This window comes from Triticum urartu, chromosome 2, assembly GCF_003073215.2.
Source record: "Triticum urartu cultivar G1812 chromosome 2, Tu2.1, whole genome shotgun sequence".
In the NCBI taxonomy this organism is placed as follows: domain Eukaryota; kingdom Viridiplantae; phylum Streptophyta; class Magnoliopsida; order Poales; family Poaceae; genus Triticum; species Triticum urartu.
The window spans coordinates 8,925,604-8,939,241 of NC_053023.1; the positions used below are offsets into that span (position 1 = coordinate 8,925,604).

The window sequence follows — 13,638 nt, forward strand, 5'->3', positions numbered from 1 at the left end:
GGCTTACGGCCGACAAGTAAGCAAACCCGGGGATCAACAAGAACCTCTCCGGCCAACATCCCGCGGTTATAGGCTGGAAAACAACAGCAACGAAGACAGTGAATGGTAGAAATGCTGCTATCGCGACAACGGTAAAGCAATCCTACGGTGGGGACTCGTCGTCCGAGCAAGAGCCATCGTAGCCGACCGTGTAGTTTGCCGGATCTGCTACACCTCTCTGAATGAACAAGGTGTTGACTGAAAGTGCCACAAGCGCAAGATGAACCCGGCCCCCACCACGTCCAAACATGAAACCCAGCCACAAGGAAGGAAAACCCAAACACTCCGCGCCCCCAATCATTCACCCCACCGCGCGGCCTCCTCGCCTTCCTGTCTCTCCCCTTCTCCCCTCCCTTTCCGCTGCAGCGTAGGGTTTAGCGGTGGCATGAGGAGGTCTCGGCGCATGGCGCCGTCCAAGGGGAGCGGCGGGCGGCGACCGGCCGAGGGGAGGACGAGTATCGCCAGCGTCCGCCCTGCGCCAGAATCCGCGCATCTGCGAACCCCGGCGCACCGACGACGCGGCCAGTTCCCATCGTAACACCTGCCGGAGGGCAGCGGCGAGGCGGAAGCCGGACGCTTTGAAAAGGCGCGTCGCCGGGAAGATCGCGAAAGGCCGCGGCCCGCCGAGTCATCAGGAGGCGTGTGCCCGACGTGCGGTGCCACACGAGCGCTGCCGTCACCCACGACGCGGTCCCCTCGACCGCCCTACGAGGGTCGACGGAGACGGCGAGGCACGTCCGTGCGCGTCTGAGGAGGACGTGCGCATGCGGGACTACACCGACACCCCGCCCCGACGCCTACAAACCGGCTCAGACACTCGACGGCCTCGCACAAAGGCGGCGCGGAGGGCGGGACTGAAAGCAAGGGCGACGAGATGCCCGTGGAGGTGAGCCGCGACGGAGTGCACTCAGACGGCTTCGAAGAGTCGGTCGCGCGGTGCGGCTTCCGAAACCCGAGCCTGGTGCGGCGGTGTGCCACGCCGCCACGGAGGGACTCGACGCGGTGCGCGCAGATGGGGGCCTGCATTCCGGTGGCAGTTGGACGGGGTCGCGGCCACAAGGACACCCACGACGACTACTACGGCACCTCGAGGCCACGGGCTGCGGAGCTCCATGCCCCCACTGCAGATCTGCGCGCAGAGGTATGGCCTTCTCCCTTGTTCTTGTGTGCACGCGCGCGCTTCAAATTCTGCCGGAGTTACAATATGCTGGAAAATTTTACAGGAACTTGTTGTTGCTATATGTTGGAAAATGCTGTGTTATTATCTGTCCATGTGTGGTAGACTAGTAGCACCTTTCAATTAATTTTCAATAAATATGTGATTATAAAGGTGATATTTCTAGAAACAATACCTTAAATGACATTGGGTGGATTATGATTCTTCATACTTATTCAATTGTATGTTTGTCTGTTTATTTCAATGAGTTGTTACATGGTTTCATCAATTGCTTATGTTATGTCAGGGTTTTAAGAATTCCTCCAACAGCTCAAAGGGCCTAGGCCTAGTGCAGAAGATAGACAACGACTATTATACTGAGGTAATTTTGCGTTGCAATGCTTCATGGTAGTATTTTGGATGTTGGATGTTGAATCAAATGTTTGTTGTAAATGTGGGCAGTGGGTTCAACTTGATCTGGAACAATGCGATCTTGTCACCAAACCGTCAGCTCTATATAGATTATCAGGGTCATATCCATCCATTCTATGGTTGCCATTTGTGCATGCAACTACAATGGCTCCAAGGTTTTTACTAATTTGATTTGTTGAGAAGCATGCTACCTTTATGTCTCCAACAAGCATAACCGTTAAATCTAGTGAATTGTAGCTGTCTGAGTTTGTTATGGGTATTGATGATTGTAGGTATCATCATATTGAAGAAAATAGCCATAGATTGTTTTTCGGTGGATATTACATTAGTTTTAAATGAACGTCAAATCTAGATTTAAACTGAACATAATTATGTTATCTGCTTATTATGCCTTATATTTGTATAACTTTCTCTCTGCCTTAATTGTAACTTCCAATTTATCTAACATTCTATCCAACAATTATTTGCAGGGAGTTTCTCAGGTGTTTCTACATCTCTGTGGCACAACCATTTCTCATCAGGAAAATCTGTACACTTCAAATGTGAATATGTTAATGAAGGTGGCATGTGATAAAGTGGGTGTAAAATCCAAGGATTTTTACTCAATTTATTGTGGAAAAGTGTTGGATCCTGAGCAACTTCTATCCTATTATCAGATAAACAAGGATTCAAAAATCATAATTAATCCAAGACTCAGAGGTGGCTGGTATGTAATAAATTGCGCTAGACTAAATTTCAGAAATTATTTTTATTGGTAGAGGTTTATTACCAGCTTCTTGAACTTACTCTTCCTCACAGCCGCTTTCTGTCTTTAAGATGTTATTTTTTTCTTGCAAGTGGCATTACATTCCATTGGTGGATAGGTTCCACATTGTTATTTTGTTCAATTCCTGGTATGATGGATACTAAAATTGAAGTTTCACAAATACTGTTGCTTAATTCTGAAACTTAGGCTTCATGAATAATTGAAGTGGGTGATGCAATATGTGCCGATCATATCTATTTTTTCCCTTTAATTCTAACAATTCAAGTTGATAGATTATGCCCAACCATTAATCTATGTATGGCTCATGTGGATTTTAACTTCAGCATGCTTTCGATTCTGCTGTGTCAGGCTGGACACTATCGTTTACTGTTCAGCTTATACAATGGTTACCAAGGAAAATGGCCTTCTTCTGTATAAATATTAGATGATATGGGGTTGTTACCTGCAAATTCCTTCATGGCTTATGTTGAGTGCATACCTGTAGTCAATTGTACCATGTTTCTGCAGTTTTCTTGTCTGTGAGTTTATTTGTATACATAGAACATTGGCATCACTAAATTGTTAAGTTTCTTATAGACGCACATGGAAATATCCACCAACCTTCCTGAAAGTTGAGCTTATTTTGACTTTTGAATCTGTGTAATCCAAGCTTCGTATTCTAGATGGTGATGTTAGAACATGCATTGACTAGACTTGCTGAGTTATATACTTTCCTCTATAGCTTGCATGGGTCAGCCTGTCAATTTGCTTGCGGAATATTCGACAACACTTCTCTGAGTTTCGTTTGTCAACTAGTCAATTTATTTGTTTGCCATCTATATCTAGTAAAACTGGCCGATTAGGTCTCTGTTTAACCTCAGTATGCCTTTACTTCATTTTTGTCAGGCCGACATGGACAGTACTGTTTATTTTACGATTGTTACCCAGAAATTGGTCTTCCTATTTGGAAATATTGGATGATATCGGTAGTACTGGTTGATTTATGCAATGGGCTGTTATCTTTGAATTCCTTCATAGCATATGTTAAGTTCAACATGATTTAGGGGTCTGTGCTGTTGTAGTATGACTGGAAGAACACTTTTTTAGGGGTCTGTGCTGATTGGAAATTGATGTGCATTGTTGTCTTTTAACCCTAATAAAGGTAGAGACTTCATTTAGCTAGTGTGTGAGCCTCAACTCTGAAGGTGCTGTCCGAGTTCACCAATCTAGCTTAGTTATGATAATTATTGATTGGCATCACTCCATTAGTTGATTTAGCCCTAAATTGCTAATTTAACTATGATTTTATATAATAGTGATGTGATTATTATTTGCAGGGTTCATGTGTAGAGGTGCATAACTTGTTGTTTTTTAGAATCATGTTAGATCTATTTGAATATTTAGTGGTTATGGTGTAAATAAGTTAAGGTAAAGTGTCAGTTTGATGTGGCTAAACTATTTATACTAGCACAGTGTCAACTAGCCATCATTGATCGTAAAAGATTAATTTGGTAAAAGGAACACTATTTAGTTCTGTATGATTCTAGCCATCGATCATTTCTGGTCTTGGACAAACCATGCTTTTGTTATTTTTACCTTGACTGCGCTGTGCCATTTCACATTTAAAACATTTTTGTGACAGTTCTAAGCCTTTATTTCTTGTATTGGAAAAGACTGATTATGTTTGTTTTTCACAGTTCCTCAAACTGGGATGCAATAATTAGTGGTTTGGGTCTCTTCCGCTTGCACACCGTGTCTTTACGACGAGCACTAGTTCTCCCGTCCCTGGCCAAGCTAGGTCCAGTAGTAGAGGTGAAGTACTTGGGAGAAGTTTTGCAATTCTGTTCTCGAAAGGTCTTGATCTATTTATGCAGAAGGCATTTCAGTGGGATATGCTTTGGAGGACAATTTACTTCAGAGCAAATTTTGTTTGATGAGGACGGGAATGCCCGAATCAATGCTACCCGGCATCCATACACCAAAAGATTGGCTGTTCTTGACTACAACAGACTATATGACATATTTGACAAAGCGTTTAAATATGAAGGCAACAGATACCCTATGCATACCTTAAATTTGCTTAGTTTTCTGCAAGGTCCTCCTCCTGAAATTGACCCCCAAAGCGAGTCCATCATCGCATACTTGACCAATCACATGGCACTCTTGTCCCACACCGAGCGTATTGCTATCAGCGCTCTTCTGGATCTCTTGGTTGAAAGACTTGATAAGGAAGATAAGAAGCTGCTCAAAACTTACATGAAGTTTGTTAAATGGACTGTTAGGGTGCCATGGGTTCCAGCAATGAACACCACTTACAACCACTTTAAATTTATTAGGAAAGGGAAAAAATGTGTCCCGTATAAGGATAACAGAATCAGTTTACTCCGTTTTTCTACAAACTTCTTCAAGCATTCCCCAAGTGTACGTTAATCTTCTTCTTTGGATACAATCGCTCATATACTTGGGATAACTAGTAGATACAACAATGCTTATGACCTGTCTTGATGCAGTTCTCTCCAGAGGAACTAGAGGCTGCGTTCTCTTTAGTCATGGAATGGGAGAGTTTCATACCGCAGCTGGTGTACGATGCTCTAGTAACTTTTAAAGATGCACAGAAACCCTGCACTGCCAAAGTCCAGGAATTTGTGGACCAAGTTATTGCGATGTAAGTTACGAGCTTGTAGTTTATAATTTCACATAATATGAGAACTGTAGCTGATACTTTTGTTAATTATCCGCAGGCTCGGAAAGAACACAATTGGTTGTACCAAGGGTTGAGTTTTCTGAGCCGAAGAAAGGTGATCTTTTGAATGGAGAAGACGCATCAAGCGCATGTAGGGTTGTCTCCCTTTTGTTGCCATTTGTTTCTTGTGTTGGTTTGGTGGACCTGTGGTGTACGTTGGAGCTTCGTTTTTCTTTTTTGATACAACATCCCTCATTTATTCAGTTGTGATCAAAGTACAAGTAGATGGGTGATTGGCGAGGGAGCTTCATTTTCTTTCTCATGGCCATGTACAACCTTTCAGGATTGTGCACGCCTAAAGAAGAAAAAATAAGCTGCCCTATGTGCTGATAACCCAATTTACATCAGGTTCACGTTTGTGCTGTAATCCGCACAGCATCTGCAGATTCATGAATGAGAAAATGTCCACCCCATTTCTTTTTTAAAGCATAAAACTGAACCAAATGTTGGTCTTGATGGGTGTGAATGTAGAGCAAGGGGGGAGGGACGGAGTGCGGTAAAAGTCTTAGGGAGACGGGGTTTGGGTGGACCTGGTGTTTTGGAGTCCGACGTGGCGGGCGTCCTGACTCCTCCAAACCTCCCATGAGTTGTTTTCTAATATGCTGGATTTCAGATATCCGGACCTACCGCAGACGTTGGAAGTGTCCGAATTGCATGATGCGAACATTTGGGTGTGCTTTGGTGATACACGTTGGAATTACCCTTATCTAATACTACTTAAGAAGGAAAACAAAATTGCACTGAATTGATAGCAAGAAAAAGTGACACCATTGGTTGGATCGACTTGAAAAGAAACACCTGCAAATGCCCTCTTACCAAGATAGGTTGGGTTGGCAAAACCAAAGCCATGTCGCAAACCAAACCAAACAAAAGAACCAAAACTTATTAAATGCCTATCTTGTTTTGAAAGCCAGACTTTCATGTTTGGTTTGTGACAAGTCAGTATGATGGTCAAGCAAAGCAAACATCCAGATGCCTGGCTATCTAGTATTACTTCCAAAACAACGTTCACTTAAGACAAATTAGACGTACTAAAACAGTAGAAGACACAATCGCACACACTTTATACGGTAAGTATGAAGCCAGAATCAACACAATAAAAAATAATAAACCGTAAACGGCCACAACCAGCTAGTGCAATCCAAAAGAAGCACTCCAATAGGCATAAAGTCAGGACTGATAAGTTTAAACCATGCCCAGTTACAATCCAAAAGGAGCCACTCAATAGGCATAATGCCATGACTGATAAAGTTTATAACTACAACTAATCGATACAGATGACATTAAATGTCTTCATTGGGCCTAAGCAAAATCAAGTGGCCGCCATCGGTCCAAATTTCCTCATGATATGTTGCCAAGATCTCAAGACTTCATCCTCTTTCCTCTTAAAACAAACTGGCTTGCTCTTACCTCTCTCTGCAAAAATAAATAAAGATGCCTGTCAAATACAATACTTTTAATGTGACCACATTTGCCATTTCCTATCAAATGTGTTACTGATATTAATAAATTGGGCAACTCCAACACAATGTCTACCGTTAGTCCAACATGACCTTACTAAAAAAAATTGTGGAAACAGATGTATGTGTCAAAGGTACTCTCTCCATCCTATGATATAAGAGCGTTTTTGACACTACACTAGTATAAAAAACGCTCTTATATTATGGGCCAGAGAGAGTACATTTTTGACTTTTGATTGACATATTTCATTCAGACACTTGCCACTGTTCATCTATAGTTTGAAATTATGCTTCATCTGCTATGTGCATCTTTGAACGGCCATGGCTCATACAAATTCCAAGTTCAGAAACAACTACTAAAATAACACATACACTACTATATTCACCGAATGCCCATGTCTTCAAATGTTAAAGTGGAGATGTGAAGCTAATGATAACACTATCTCCATCAAGCAAAAAAGGAAGAAAAAACAGCCCTAAAACCTGAATAAGTGTCATCATGATGTGCAAGAAGTTGGGTCCTAATATGACAAGGGGGCAGAGTAATTAGGTAGTGACAATTGATTACAGAGTCATGATTGCGGATGAGCATCAATATCAGACATCTACTGTTCAACATGGGGAGGTGGCCAAATATCTTGATTTTTTTAGCAAGTAATGAAGCAAACTGGATGTGATAAACATGCATTGGAATTTTTATCATTTAAAAACCTAAGCATAATTACATTAGTATGCAAATGAAAGCATGTTTAGTGATAGTAAACATAAATAAAATGGCGGTAGTATGCAAATGAAACGGTGCTTAGTGGTGGTAGTAATACCGGTGATCCTGTAAATGCTGTCGGTGCGCACTGAACTCACTGGCAAAGAGCTGGGAATTAACAGAACTCTTTTCACCCTTTGGATAGAACTGGACCTTGTCATTGCCTATGTCAACACGAAGCATCCACTGGCCCATGTACTCTAGTCCATCGTCCAACTCCCTGAGATCATCTAAGACTAGGTAGACGACGCCGTCTTCATGGATGCTCAGAACAGGGAACGACGGAGGAAGATTTCTTATACCAGCAGGCTTGTAGGCCTCGTTTGCCCAGATGTTTTCAACATTGTACTTGCGGCTTTCCTTCCACCCTGAGAGGTCATGCGAGAGAGTCCAGATGGTCAGTTCCAATCCTTTTTCCGGCTGGTGTTCATCACATTCATCCAGGGCGACAAACTTGATTTCGCCACCAACACAGGCCATGGAACGGAACTCCTCGGCACAGGCGTATGTAAACTTGTTGCTGTCGGCATCATAGGTTGGACAATCTTTGGGCAACTGAATAAAGCTGAACTTGCAGTTTTGCTTCAGATCACAGAGCACCATGCCTTTGAGCAGATCCACCCAGCAGAGGACAGAGCCCCAACAAGAGAAGCACAAGTCAGGGGAGAAGTGGCTGGTGGTGCTGGATGGAAGGGGCAGGCGACTGGGATGCAAGTCCCATTTTTGGACGGACGACTTCCACAGCCAGAGCGCAGCTTGGGAGCCTTCTGGCCAGACCCTGACGAGCTCGGCAAGAAAGTAGTCGTTCCCGGCGGCGGCGGCGGCTTCGCACATGACGACGGCCGACTCGCACCCAATGGCTCTATGTGAGTGGTCGGAGGGGAGTTCGGGGATCCCAGAGATGGAGTCGTTCCTGGCGTCGTAGATGAGGTAGCCTCCCGGCAAACGGTTGCCAGGGCGGTACCCTCCGGCGTACATGGCGACCAGGTTCTTGTCCGCGCTGGAGATAGTGGCCAAGGTGAGGCTGTGGAACTGCATCGGGAGCCCGACAGATGCCGGCGGCCGCAGTATGTGGAGGAAGGAGAGCGCCGGCGGATCGGCGACGACTGCGTGCGCCTTGAAGGTCCGCAGGTAATCGGTGACTGCGTCACTGATCTCTTGGCGGCTTGGTGGATCATCTCGTCCTTCCCACGGGCAGCGGATTGACGACACTCGGCCGGATAACGCCGCGTCGTCGGAGAAGTAAATCTCGCGTTGGAGCAGAGCCGTGGAACGGGCCATGGCGGCTAGCTAGCTGAGGTAGGGATTAGGGTTGGGTGGAGGGTGGAGGGAGAAGGGATTTGGTGATCGATGGCGGCGGCGCGGCTAGGGTTAGGGCTAGGGTTGGGTGGAGCGATTTGATTTGGGGATCGAGCGAGGAAGGAGAAGCCGGGTTGGGCTTTGCCCAGATCTAAAATACTACGTAGCAGGGAAACCGGCGTCAAGGGTAAGAGGGGACTCGCTTGGACCGTTGGATCGACCAGCCAACGGTGGATACGATATCCCAGCAAACGCACGAGGAGGGCTGCGGTTCGGCGCTTCGCTTTTTCACACTCATCACGATGGGGGACTCAAAAAATCATTGGCATACCAATATATATATATATATATATATATATACCAATATATATATATATATATATTTATATATATGATGAAAATGCAAGTCAAAAAGAAAGTTATGGTGTATTTTTTTTCGAGAAAAACTTTCAATCTGTTCATCTCCAATCATGATACTACAACGAATATCAAAAATAATAAAAATCACATCCAAACTCATAGACCATCTAGCGACGACTACGAGGACTTGAGCCGTCATCGCCCCTCCATCGCCAGAGCCAGGCACAACTTTTTGTAGTAGACAGTCAAAAAGTCGTTGTGCTAAGGCCTCATAGGACCAGCGTGCCAAAACAACAACCGCCGCCGATGAAGAATAACGTAGTTCAGAAGGATACAACCCAAAGACACACGATCGTAGATGAACAACGATCAGATCCGAGCAAATCCATCAAAGATAGATCCGCCGGAGACACGCCTCCACACGCCCACCAACGATTCTAGACGCACCGCCGGAACGGGGGCTAGGCGGGGAGACTTTTATTCCATCTTCAGGGAGCCGCCGCCATCTCGTCTTTCTGAGCAAGACACAATCCCTAACAAAATTGAAAGGAACGACAAAAATTGGAGCCCTCCCGCTGGCGCTTGTGAGGATGCACCGCGCCCCATGACCCTAAGTCCATCGGAGACGAGGCGGATCTGCGGTGGCATCAACGAGAGGCAGGAACCCTAACTTTTTTGGAGGAGGAGGAGGCTGTTGAGTATAAGGATTATTAGGAAGTATAGGATAGACTAGGATTTGGTCTTTGTCTTATCTTGTGCTCCAAGTTGGTCTTTGTACTCCTATTTATATGCCCACGAGGCTCAAGCAATAAATTGAACTATTCCACCAATCCTCTCTCTCCCTTCTAACATGGTATCAGTTTCCGGATTCTAAACCCTAGCCGCTGCCGCTTTCGCACCTCCACGCCGCCCCGGGGCGGTCGGCCTCCATGACCGCCGCCAGGGGCCGCGCCGCCCGTACCTAGGATTCGTCCGCCGGCCGTGCTGGGCGGCTGCCCTAGAGAGTCTTTTTTTCCGATCCTTTGATCGGGATTTTTCTCTCTCTCGCCGGTCGCTTTGATCGGCGTCTACTTTTTGGTTTTTCGGTCTATGCGATCCGGTTTGCATCGCTCACCGCCGCCGTCGCCCCCGTGCGCCTCTACTCCAACACCGGCGCGATTGGCCGGCTTCTTCACCGACCCGGCGGCTTCGCGCTTCGTCCACGCGTCTGCCTGTCGGTCGCCCCGACTCGGCGGCCTCGCGCGTCGTCCACGCGTCGGCCCGCCGGTCGCCCCGACCTGGCGGCCTCGCGTCATGCGGCGGGCCTTCACCGCTGCCGTTCGCGCGACGGCGTGCCCGTCGATCTACGCCGGCCGTCACCGCCCTGCTCCGACCGAGACTCCTACATCACCCCGACCCGGCGGCCTCACGCCATGCGGCGGCCAATCATAGCCGCCCTGCCGCCCGCCGCCGCCAGCTTCATCTTGGACTCCGCCGCCACCGTGCCTCCACCGAGCGGCGTCCCCGACCTCGCGCGCGATCGGATTGATCACCCGCCCACCACCGCGATCTGCCTCATCTACGCCATGCGACCGACCTAGCCCGTCGGTTGCGCGCGCCTCCGCAGGCCCCGTGAAGATCGTCCCCGAGTTTAGCGCGCCTCTCCACCGATAGAGCATCACTCAAAACAATTCTATAAAATAGCACAATTCATAGCAATATCAGCAAATTAAAGTGTGGTGTTAATAGCGCCTGATCACAACCAAAAAGAGGTGTGTGTTCATAGTTTCTACATGCACCCAATCACAAAAGTTCCAGTCCAGCATTCCAGGCATAAAAAGGCATTTTTCCCCCGCCCAGATTGGTTGTCCGAGCCTCCTCGCTCACTCTGCCGTCGGCTCCTCCTCATTTGGCCGAGTACTCAAGCTAAAAAACGAGTAGTAGAAAAAAACTTTGCAACGACTTAGAATAAAACACTTAAAAATGACACATTTAAATTTAAGAGCCACCAGTTGACTTGGATAAAGAAAGTGTTTTAGGATGGTCTTTATTCTACACAAATATAATGCATGAGCGAGCTAGATAGAAATAATTCAAATGGTTTGTAGTCCACGACCTTGACGAGGTCCCAGCCCCCAAGCCGATAACGAGGTGGCGAAGCCCCCGGTCCAGCTGGCATGACGAAGCAGGTCAAGTGGGTGACGTCGAAGCTCCCGGAGCAGATCAATGAAGCGATGGCACCGAAGCCCCTAAGCCGGCAGAGGTGGCGGGGCAAGTTGGTGTGGTGACGTAGAGCCCCTACGTCAGCCGATGTGACAGAGCCGGTCGACATGGTGGATGTCGGCTTGATGAAGCGACGATGCGGCTATGCCAACGCAGGTCAGAGTTAGTGACGCGGTTGATGTTGGCTTGATGAAGTGATGGGGTGGTGATGCCTACGCAGATCGAAGTTTGCGACGCAGTTGATGCCCGTTTGATGAAGTGCAGGTGCGGCGATGCCAACATGCCCGATCCGCGCAATCCAAAGAGCGATGATGCGGTCTTGCCCATGCCGACCAATGACCAAGGTGACTTTCTCCAAGAAAAATGACGTCCAATAACCCGTTCATGAAGAAGGGTGAACTCAGGTTGGTATCGCATTTGTGCGGAAAACATATCCAAGATTGATGCACTCCTCGGGCTCCCCTTGTTGTTTGCAGCACCGGATCGTCCTCAAATTTGGGGGGTTGTTGACAAGAAAATTGGGGATGATTTTAACGATTGGACCTTTAGGAAGATGACGGAGTTGGCTGCTGGACCCTTTCTTTCAAACTCGCACGGATTTCTGTCAAGATCCGACAGGGTCTCGGTATATCGGACGTTACCACAGATTCCTCCATGGGAACGCGATGAAATTTTACAGGGTTGTTTTAGACTCAATTTCGCACAATCCCACCGAAGGAATTTTCGAAACAATGCTCGAGAAAGTGGCGATAGCAAAAATGAATCTGTTGTTTAGAAAATTCTGCACGGTCGCGCGAGGGCAAGGCTGGAGTTGTGCCCTCAAGCTCCATGTGTGAAAGTTTCTATGATCTCAGTTGAGATCAAAGTAGATGTTGATGAAGATGCCCATCGATCTGCGAGAGAGCCGGCATGGGGTGTAATCCTCAACCTGGCCAAGGTGACCAGTCGAGACGGCCATGAAGATGCCGAAGACGAAGATTCGTTCGAGCGCGTAGATCGTGTTGGAATCGATCTGATCTCCCATCGCACTGTGATGACTATGTAGCAGGACTTGTATGGGCCACCAGTGTTGGAGACGATTTCGGTAGATCTCAGGTAGAGGTCCTGGGCTAGTAGCCTTGATGCGATGATAACAATGGACACGGTGATTTACCCAGTTTTGAGCTATCTCAAAGAGATAATACTCTACATCTGCTTATGAGATGTGTTGAGATTGTTTTATCGACTAGCCTAACCTCGATTTATATAAGTTACCGAAGACTTAGGATAACAGGAGTCCTAGTCAACTACGTCAGTGGAAAGATGTCCTTTATTGAACGTCAAGGCTTTTGAATTCTTTCACGTATGCGTCATGGGGTGCTTCAAATGGCTCGCTAATGAACCGCCACGGGGATTCTTGGCCCGGTGCTCCTGACTGGAAGACGACATGCTCAGTAGCCCTAGTCCAAGACACATCAACATGTTTCCATGTCCTCGGCTCCATGAAAAGAAACACAAAATTCTCCTGATTTCACATAACTAGAAACGAAACTTCTTCCTCAAAAGGAGCCCTTAGCTGGCGAATAAAAACTAAAAACGCCATAAAAAAGGGTTTGTTTGCCATCACTCTCCGAGCGAATGGTTGCCAGATACGAGATAAGATTCCGCAAAAATAATACTAATATTTGGAAAGAACTGGTACATGACGTACAAGTCATAAGTAATTCGAATCTACTCCCTCCGTTTCATAATATAAAAACGTTTTTGACACTACATGTTCTTATATTATGGGACGGAGGAAGCTATCATACTCGGGCAGCCCCAATTTGGAGAGTTTTGTCGTTTTTTGGAAAGAACTTGGCGCGGTGGAGCGCTTGAGTCCGATTGGAACTACTCTAGACTAGAGGAATCCACGCGCCAATTCGCGCATATAAAATGTTGTCCTACCCGGCCCAACCCGTCAATCACCATGTAATCCATCCATCCATCCAAACGATCGATCTACAATTTCTACTACGCCTCTCCACAGACCCCCTCGATCGAGAAAGGGCGCACAAGCCAGCAACACCGACTGGGAGCACATCCTCTGTGCCGCTGGCCTGTTTGCCTACCTGAGGAGGAGATGGCTCCTGAAAGAGTTGGAGGTGGCCATCAAGGGCTTCTAGATGGGTAGGCGAATACGAGCATCACCGAGGAGTACCCGGCGGTGATCAAGGGCATGATCAAGGGAATGGTCAAGGGCCCAATGAGGAAGGAGTGCAAGAGGGTGATCAAGGGCAAGGGAGAGGAGTACGCGACCAAGGGCACGCCCAAGGAGGAGTACGAGGACATGCTCAAAATGCAGGCAGGCCTTGCATCACAAAAAATAGGTGTGATTTACACATATGCTTTCAAAAACAGTATATTCTCTAGTGAGCCAAATCTTAAATTAGAACAAATACAAATACTGTCAAACGACTA

General features: G+C 46.8%; 2 protein-coding genes across 2 annotated transcripts; one reads left to right on the forward strand and one right to left on the reverse strand.

Moving 5' to 3' along the window:
• The first annotated feature begins 913 nt into the window (after positions 1-913).
• LOC125540616 lies at positions 914-5,294 on the forward strand. The gene is made up of 6 exons (XM_048704219.1): positions 914-1,180; positions 1,503-1,577; positions 2,098-2,333; positions 4,070-4,793; positions 4,883-5,037; positions 5,114-5,294. Exons 1-6 carry the CDS (start codon positions 914-916, stop codon positions 5,148-5,150), a joined length of 1,494 nt encoding a protein of 497 aa, XP_048560176.1. The 3' UTR covers positions 5,151-5,294.
• An 892-nt stretch (positions 5,295-6,186) lies between these two features.
• On the reverse strand, positions 6,187-8,769 carry LOC125535044. The gene is made up of 2 exons (XM_048698103.1): positions 7,397-8,769; positions 6,187-6,531 (listed from the first exon to the last, which is right to left on the reverse strand). Exons 1-2 carry the CDS (start codon positions 8,617-8,619, stop codon positions 6,522-6,524), a joined length of 1,233 nt encoding a protein of 410 aa, XP_048554060.1. The 5' UTR covers positions 8,620-8,769; the 3' UTR covers positions 6,187-6,521.
• Between the last annotated feature and the right edge of the window lie 4,869 nt (positions 8,770-13,638).